This window comes from Eumetopias jubatus, unplaced genomic scaffold (genome assembly GCF_037043125.1).
Source record: "Eumetopias jubatus isolate StellerSeaLion01/CBP00866 unplaced genomic scaffold, mEumJub1_p1.0 scaffold_14, whole genome shotgun sequence".
NCBI lineage: Eukaryota > Metazoa > Chordata > Mammalia > Carnivora > Otariidae > Eumetopias > Eumetopias jubatus.
Genome location: NW_028274820.1, coordinates 46,818,169 through 46,827,878, shown reverse-complemented (window position 1 = coordinate 46,827,878; position 9,710 = coordinate 46,818,169). Strand labels below are relative to the sequence as shown.

The following is a 9,710-nucleotide window of genomic DNA, read 5'->3' as shown; positions in this document are numbered from 1 at the left end:
TTTGTTTGTTTTCTTTTTTTAAGGTGGGCCTCTGCTTCCTCTGCAGAGGCAACCACACATATGAAGATAACATCAGAATGAAGACCATCCCCCGCGGCAAACTTGGGAGTTGTGTGACCATGTGCGGAAGGATCCTGAATTACAGGGTCACCATTGGACAACTGAAAGAACACTGGGATCACCAGCAAATACAAGATGGCTAACCCCGCGTGTTTGGAAGTCTCAATGGCTTCCCTTCCACTTCTCAAAACTGTCAAAGAGGCAGAGGAAAAGAGCTACCAGTGTTGCAACATAATCTCCACTCCCCCTCCCTTCATCACCGAGGCCTAAGGTGACAAGGGCAACTTCTGAGAAGCATGTGTGCCCTTGGAGGCAAACCAGCACCTCCAATTATCAGGTTAAGAATCCGTCTACAGGGGTGCCTGGGTGGCTCAGTTCATCGGGCTCCTTGCTCAGCAGGGAGTCTGCTTCTCCCTCTGACCCTCTTCCCTCTTGTGCTCTCTATCTCTCATTCTCTCTCTCTCAAATAAATAAAATCTTAAAAAAAAAAAGAAACCTTTAAAAAAAAGAATCCGTCTACAGGTGTAATCAAGGGTTCCAACAGAACCTCGCAAGGCTGCTTTTATTGGAGGTCCATCTGAACAATTTCTAGGATTATCAAGTTTTCTTAAAGCATTTGTTAAGACAGTGAGACGCGAGGTGCCACGCTCTATACCCCGTGAGCTTGCCCCCTGGATGTGCGACTGCTGTTGCGATCCAAAGTGGTGGAGCGACAGCCGCGAGGCGCGGGACTTGGTCTCCCGGGAGGGAAGCGGGCGTGGCCTCCCGTCGGGTGGGCGTGGCTTCGGAGGGAGACGTCGCCGCTCAGCGGCGGCGCGAAAGCTATTCCTGGGAAGGGATGCTGCGTCCCAGGGCGAGAACACGCAGCGACCCTGAAGACTTAGCAGGAACCGACTGGAAGAGGCCTCTGATAGGAGAGCTGAGGTGTCCCCATCCTGCCTGCACCCACAGCCCAGGCTCTGCGACACCTTGGACCCCACGCGCGGCAGCAGCGATGCTCGGCCGGCTCTGGGCGCTGGCGCTGCTGCTCCTGGCCCCAGGGCAAGGTCGGCAAGGTAGGGCGCAGGCGGAGGGGAGCGCTGGGACGACACTCCGGCCTTTGGGCGAAGGGGGCTGACTTCTGGATGACACGTGGAGCGTCCTTGCACATCATTATGGAGGCATCTGATTTTTGTCCCTCACCGCCCTCCGCCCTCCCCTACCGCAGTCCGAATGGTCAATTTGCACCTTTTCAGCTCTCCCTGTTTTCTTTGCGCTCAGGAGGTTGTCGCCTCCTCTTCTCCCGCTCTAAGACCCTCAGCACTGTTACTGTTCCCTTTTCTGTTTCCTCCTGATATCCCGGTCTTAAGGTCCCTTTAATTTACTGTAAGAAACTTGTACTGGACCTGCCAGGCATCCTAGCGGAAAGTGGATCCGAATTATCCGAAGAGAGTTAAGTTCCAAACTGCGCAATTTCTACCCCACTTCCACCCCACCGCTGGAAATAAGTAATTGAACATAGTGGCTGTGCTGTTCTGTCGTACCACAGAAGTGTATTAAAGTTCTAATTCATCCACATTCTTGTCAACATTGAGATTTTGATTTTAGCCATCCTGTTATTTATGAAGTGACATTTCTTTGTGGTTTGATTTGCACTTCCCTGATGGCTAATGATGGCAATCTTTTTTCATGTGTTTATTGGATATTAGTATACTTCTTTGAAGAAATACTACTCAGATATTTTAACAGTTTTTTAAATTGGGTTGAGTTATAGGAATTATTTTTGTTGTTGAGTTGTAAGAGTTATGTATGTATTATAGATAGAATTCTCTTACCAGATATGTGATTTGCAATTTTTTTCCCATTCTGTGAGTTGTCTTTTCACTTTCTTGATGTCTTTTGAAGCATGGAAATTTTAATTTTAATGAAATCCAATTTATCTTTTCTTGCTTTCTTGCTTGCGCTTTGTTGTCTTATCTTGGAATTTGTTGCCAAATCTAAAGTCATGAAGATTTACCCCAATTTTTTTTTAAGAATTTTATAGTTTTTGCTCTTTTATTTTGGTCTTTGGTACATTTTGAATTAATTTTTATATATGGTATAGCATAAGGCTCCAAGTTATTCTCTTGCATATGACTATCCTATTTTCCCAGAACCATCTGTTGAAGACTGTCCTTTCCCCATTAAATGACCTTGGCACCCATGCCGAAAATTAGTTGAAAACCATAGATAGAAACATGGGTTTATTTGTGGACTCTCAATTTTATTCATTAATCTATGTTTATCCTTAAATCAGCATTATGCTGTTTTTGATTGCTGGTGCTTTGTAGTAAATTATGAAATGGGAAAATATGATTTCTCCTGTTTTTTTTTTCAAGATTGGTTTAGCTATCCTGTGTCCCTTGAAATTCCATATGAATTTTGTATTAGTTTGCCTATTTGTACAAAGGAGTCACTTGGTATTCTGATAGGGATTTGATGAATCATCATGTTAATTTGGGGAGAATTGCCATCTGAACAACATTAAATCTTCTGATCCATGAACATGATGTATTTCCATTTACATAGATCTCCAGTTTCTTTCAACAATGTTGTGTGATATTTAGAGTGTAAGTTTGGGCTTCTTTTGTTAAATTTATCCCTAAGTATTTTGATTTTTTGAAGCTATCTAAGTGGAATCGATTTTTAAAATTTCATTTTCAGTCTATTCATTGCACATGTATAAGAGTATAATTAAATTTTGTATCTTGATTTTGTATCCTTAAACCTTGTTAAACTTGTTCATTGTAACTTTTGTGTGTGTGTGGATTTCTTAGGAGTTTTTACGTAAAGCTCATGTCATCTGTGACTAGAGAAAGTTTTACTTCTTTTCCAATCTGGATACCTTTTATTTATTTATCTTGCCTAGTTGTCATAGTTAGAACCTGACATACCATGTTGAATAGAAGCTGGGAGAGTGGGCATTCCTAATCTTAGGAGAAAGCACCCAGTCTTTCTTCATCATGTATGATGTAAACTGGAAGATTTTTTTTGTTTGTTAGTTTTGTGGGGTTTTTTGTTTTGTTTTTTGGGGTTTTTGGGTTTTTTTTTGTAGATTCTCTTTATCAGGTTGAGTAAGTTCCATTCTATTCCTAGTTTGTTTGGTATATATATCAAAAAATGGTGTTAGATTTTTTTTCAAATTATTTTTCTGGATCTATTCAAAAGCACTTGTGAATTTTTATTTTTTTATTTTATCAATATGGTATATTATGTCGATTCACTTTTGGAAGTTAAATCAACCTTACACACCTGGTTTAAATTCCACTTGGTCATGGTTTATAATTCTTTGTCTAATTTCTGGATTCACATTGCTAGTATTTTGCTGAGGATGTTTGCATCCATATTCAAAAGATGTATTGGTCTGTAGTCTTCTTGTGGTATCTTTTTTCTGGTTATGGTATCGGAGTAATACTGGCTTCATAGAATGAGTCTGGAAGTATTCCATCCTTTTATATTATTTGTAAGTGTTTGTGAAGAATTGGTATTATTGTTTAAGTGGTTGGTAGAATGCAGCATTGATGCCATCTGAATCTGGCCTTTTTCTTTATGGGTGTGTGTTTTTTTTTTAAACTCAATATTTTTACATGATATAAACCTATTTGGATTGCTTATTTCTACTTGAGTCAGTTTTGTCATTTGTGTCTTTTTAGGACTTTGTCAGTCTCTAACTTACCTAATTTATTGTAATAATATTCCTTTTTATTTTTTATTTATTTTTTAAGATTTTATTTATTCATTTGACAGAGAGAGAGAGAGAGAGAGTACAGTCAAGGGGAGCTGCAGGCAGAGTGAGATAGAGAAGCAGGCTCCCTGCGGAGCAGGGAGCCCAATGTGGGACTTTATCCCAGGACCCTGAGATCATGACCTGAGCAGAAGCAGATGCTTAAATGACTAAAGCAACCAGGTGCCCCAATAATATTCCTTTTTAAAAAGTATTTATTTATTTATATTTTTATTTATTTATTTATTTATTTTAGAGAGAGACAGAGTGCACAGGATGGAGGGCAGGGGAAAGAGAGAGAGAGTCTTAAGCAGATGGCATGCTGAGTGTGAATCCCCATGCAGGGCTCAAACTCACGATCCTGAGATCACAATCTCAGCTGAAACCGAGAGTCCAACACTTAACCTACTGCGCCACCCAGGCACCCCTGTAATAATATTCCTTAATAAAATCTGTAGTGGTGTCCCCTATTTCATTTCAAATTCTGGCAATTGAGTCTTCTTTTTTTTTTTTTCTCAGTCTCGTTAAAGATAATGCCAATTGTGTTGATTTTTTCAAAGAACCAGCTTTTTCATTGATTTTCTCCATTGTTTTTGTATTCTCAGTTTCATTAATATAGTCTCTAATCTTTAAACTTTTTTCCTTCTGCTTCCTTAAGATGTAGTATGCTCTTCTTTTTCCAGTGTCTTAAGGTGCAAGGTTAGCTTACTACATTGAGATCTTACTCTTGTCTAATGTAGGCGTACATATCTATAAATTTCCATCTAAGTACTAATTTGGCAGCATCTCATAAATTTTGGTATATTATATCTTTGTTTTAATCTTTTCAGTATATTTTCTCATTTCCTTCCTAATTTCTTTTTTGACCCATCAATTATCTAGGTTGTTTAATTTCCACATATTTGTTAGCTCTTTAAATTTATCTCTGCTGTTGACTTATGATTTCATTCCATTATGGTCAAAGAACACATTTTGCATGATTTCTATCTTCTTTAAATTGATTGAGGTTTATCTTGTGGTCTAGTGTATTATCTATCCTGAAGAATGTTCCATGTGCAGTTCAGAAGAACTTTTATTTGCTATTGTTGGGAGGCGTGTTCTATAGATGCCTGTTAGGTCAAGTTGGTTTATAGTATTGTTCTAGCTCTATTTCTTTGTTGACCTTCTGCCCATTTTTCTATTCATATTGAAAGTGAAGTATTGTGGGGCATCTGGGTGGCTTAGTCAGTTAAGCATCCGACTATTGATTTTTGCTGGTCATGATCTCAAGAGTTGTGAGATCGAGCCCTGTGTCAGGCTCCATGCTCAGTGTGGAGTCTGCTTGTCCCTCTCCCTCTGTTCTTCTCCGCCCGCCCCGCCCCCCCCCCCCCGCTCGCTCTCTCTCAGATAAATAAATAAATAAAATCTTTCAAAAAAAAAAGTGGAGTATTGAAGTCCCCAACTATTACCATTTAAGTAGGTGTTTTTTCCTTCTAGGTGTGTGTGTGTATGTGTGTATTCATAACTGAGTATCTTCCTCATGGACTGAACCTATCCTCATTACAAAATGCCCCTCCTTATCTCTAGTAACATTTTGAAAGATTTTTTTGTCTGATATTAATATAGCCAATCCTGTTTTCTTGTGGTTGCTGTTTGTATGATATTTTCCATACTTTTACTTTGAATCTATTTGTATACTTTACAAGAGGCATTCAGTTTTTGCCTCTTGATATATGAAGGAGGGCAAAGTAAAGAGATTTAGCAAACTAGTCACTCTCTATCTGACCTTGCTTTTTAGCCTTTTGTGTTGTTGCAAAACTCATAGTCTTATTTTGAGTATCAGAAGCCTTAGGGAAGCTACACAAATTAAAAAAATTCACAAATATTTGAAATTCCCATAGGGCAATATCCCAAAGGTTTTATATACTTTATATGTATATATAAAGTATATACTTTATATACTTTATAAACTCAAATATTATGAACTACCTGTCTTCAGGCAGTAAGCATATTCATCTCTTAAAAATAGAGTGATTTATCTACTTTCCTAACATATTTGTTTGTCCACCAATTATGAATCTTAAAGAATCTTGGCTATGGTGTTAAACTAGAAAACAATCTAGTACAGATTATTTTATATCTACAAACAAAACTAGAAAACCAGTTTCATATTGTATCATTATATAGCTATTATTTATAACTTGGCACATTCTCCCAAAGTATTTGAAATCCAGATATTACAGATTCTATTATATACGATCTCACTTATTTGAATCCTATTAGGAAAGACAGAATAGATGGAAATGTCAATTGTAATGTATATTTAAATGTACTTTTGTTATGAGGGAAAAGTTATATTTGTAGTTTCCTAGAAAGCTTAGCGCATCATTCATGTCATAAAGTTGACTGTTGACTAATGAGTGAGTTCTAATTGTAGAGCTCTTCTTTTAGTATTTGAGGAGCTAAGTCCCCAAATTTCCAAATGGGAGCCAGAACCATCCTTATAATTCTCACTTAGTTACCTGTATGTTGCAATCTAGAGTTAAGGTTGTAATGAGATTTTTAAGAGTGTGGTTTGTTCATTGCTAATAAGATTTTAAAATTTTCTACAGAGACCTTGAACATTTTTAAAAAGACAAGTAGATTTTTTGGAAAAAAAATGAAATGAACAGTACAAAATATGGGTTATTATTAATTATATGAATTAAGAATTTTCCTCTAGGGCGCCTGGGTGGCTCAGTCGTTAAGCGTCTGCCTTCGGCTCGGGTTGTAATCCCAGGGTGCTGGGATCGAGTCCCATATTGGGCTTGCTGCTCAGCGGGAAGCCTGCTTCTCCCTCTCCCACTCCCCCTGCTTGTGTTCCTGCTCTCGCTCGCTCTCTGTCAAATAAATATAATAAAATCTTTAAAAAAAAAAAAGAATTTTCCTCTAAAATAAATACTAAATAAAAATAAGTAAATTTTTAAATTTTTCTGTGTAAATCTTAGGTACTTCTTAAGTATTGTTTGATGTAGGGAACAAAGGCAAAAGAAAAAAATAAATTTCCTTACAACTTACAACCCACTGACCAGTCCTTGAGACAGGCAGAGTGACTTCCTCTAGGAACTCAACTGCCTTGATGTTAGTACTTTGCTAAGGGCAAAAGGCAACTTTACATTAATATTGACCCAACCTCCAGGATCCTTTAAGTCTCCTTTAACATATAAATATTCCTTTGAAGATTTCCTTTGTCTCTACCCCCCAAGATACATGTTAGCAATCATCCCCAAGCATATGGCCCACTGATAATACATCTAAAGGGTCTCATGACTAAGGTTTTATTAGACAGTAATAAGTGACCTTTTCCTAACAATAGCTAGCCCCCTCAAGGTCCTAAAAACCTTGCTTCCAAAATTCCTTACAGACTTTCACTATCCCTAATCCCCTCCCAAATTAAAAGTATATAATTGGTCACCCGGCACAACGTAAGTGCAGCCTTTCTGCCCATGGGTCTTGTCACCATGCTTTAATAAAACCACATTTTTGCACTGAAGACGTCTCAAGAATTCTTTTTTGACCATTTGCTCTAAAGCCCAACATTTCCACATCACGGTTACTATTACGCTGTGATTGCCACTACATTTATTACATCTTTAGCTTTGGATTAGAAAACAATTATTCAAAGTGCAAAGTCAGAGGAAATGTGAGAGCTACAGAAGCATTTAAGAAGGAGAAATACTCTACAGAATAAAGGTGGAGTTAGTGACTTTTTTCCCAAGACAAAATTCTATTGCAGGAAAGATATCAGCGAAAACATTTGAATAATTCATGCAAACCTCACTAGAATCTCTCTTTAAATATTTTCCTTAGTTTCTAACCAGGTACAATGCTGCGGTACTGATAGGATCTTAGAGTTATTTCAAAATTCAATGAAATGATAGCATATCCCCTGAGTTCTATCCATACACATTTTATGAAATATTTGTCTTGTGTTGACAGTTTGAGATCATCAAAGTCAATAGTGCTTTTTGGATTATATATTTCTAGGGAAGTTGAAAACAGGTGGAGCAAGAGAGAAAAGGAGGAGAAACCTTTTGTGCTCATTCCTAAATTTTTTTACCACAAAAAATTCTTTGGGGACACTTTTTGTCTTGAAGAACAATACATTTTATACAGTTTAATTGCTATCTCTGCAAACAACAAAACAAAAAAATTATAATAGTTTTTATAAGCTAGACTTATGAGATTGACTTACAAATTAATAACTCTAGTTTATTGTGCTCTTATTAACTTAAGTTCAGAAATTGATTTTGATTTAAAAACACTTCTGTAACTTAAAATTATGTAATGTTTCAGAGTTTTTGTTCAGCTAGATAAATTTTTCCCACAGTGAGGTACTTTAGTAATAATTGAATTTTTCTTTCACATTTCTATTTCATAGATATTATCTGTATTATAGTGGTTTCCTTCAACATACATAATAGCTGATATTTGGAGATTTTCTACCTACTCTGTCAACAAGAAACTCTGGTATCCAAATAAGGACAGTTCTTTGTGCTTCCTATAATTTGAGAGTACAGGAACTTCAAATAAGAGTTTGATTTCTAGTTATATTTCCAGGATATATTTCTGGGATTACTACCTCTGTTTCTCTCTTCTTGCTGGGAGAGGAGCTTTATGTTCTGCCTCTGTGGGCTTGACAGAAAAATATCTTCCAGGCCAAGTGCTGGTCAGAAAATGGCTTTCCTAAAAACAAAACAAAACAAAACTACAGAATCTCCCTTTCTCCACGGTCTTTTCTTGTTTCTCCTTCAAAACTGCACCCCTGTACACCATTTCTTTTCCTGTGCTTGGTAATAAAAACGGATTTCAATACTTTAAAATCCTTAAAATTAAAATTTCTCTTCAAAAGAAGAGAAAAACTGAAAACTTCATATTCTTTCCTGTACTAAAGAATGCAGGAAACTTCAGTAGGAGGGAATTTTGCAAAAATTAGATTGGCCTTAAAAGCTTAATTTACTTTGTTGCCTTCCAGGACTTAGCAGAGATGGGACTTGGGGGGCATGTGACTACTGGGGAGGGAATTGGGTCATGCAGGGTCAATAATGGCAGTCAGATCTGGAGGGCCACTCTCAAGAGGAGTCTTTGCAGGGTCTGTGACTTGAGATGGTAAGAATAAAATCCTAAATCAACAGTGAGCAACAGTATTCCTTGTCCAAATTAAATGAAAATAAAGTTCTTGAAACTTAAGTACCTCAAAAATACATTCTACAGTTTATTGATTGGTTTATTGCATTTATGGAAAATGCAAGTCATCTTTGACTTACTAAGAGACCCTGACATTTCAGATGGTCGTTATGTGTAGTTGTAGGTTATTTGCTTAATTTGGGGGGAGAATCAATTTTAACTGAGGACTAAACTACGTTAATGAAGAAAACACATACTTAAGACACTGTCTTTCCATCCTAGCTCAGGAGTGCTCTCCTGGGGAACACCAGTTTCTTCAGAGCCCTTACAGAAGTGTGCATTTTGACTCAATGCACCTCCAGCATTCTCCCTTTCAAGACTTGATATGTGACCGTTCCCTTTCTCCCGGATGGTATCGGTTTCTCATCTTTGACAGACCTGCTGAGATGCCAACCAAATGTGTTGAGGTATTTCAACTCACTAAGAACTACATGTGCGTTTTCTTATGTATTTTTTCATACGAGGATTGAATCTTGTTACAACCAATTTATTTCTCACTCTGAAATATGATTTTACTTTTGTGTCAAGATTGAGTTAATATAAAGGAGTATTGCCATGTTCCCTGTTCTAATAATAATAATAGTAATAGTTAATGTTATGCTTATGCAGGCCACCAAGGTTTTTTACCTACAGTATCTGATACAGTTTTTACAACAACTCTAGAATATCGTCTATCATCATTTCCATCACAGAGCACAGAAAA

The 9,710-nt window shown here is 37.3% G+C and overlaps 1 protein-coding gene across 1 annotated transcript in view; it reads left to right on the top strand.

Moving 5' to 3' along the window:
• Nucleotides 1–1,054: 1,054 nt before the first annotated feature.
• VWDE (von Willebrand factor D and EGF domains) overlaps nucleotides 1,055–9,710 on the top strand; it is a 71,360-nt gene continuing 62,704 nt past the window's right edge. Inside the window, 2 exon segments of the mRNA XM_028117601.2 lie at nucleotides 1,055–1,115; nucleotides 9,230–9,414. Of these exon segments, the coding sequence (XP_027973402.2) occupies nucleotides 1,055–1,115; nucleotides 9,230–9,414 (246 nt within the window).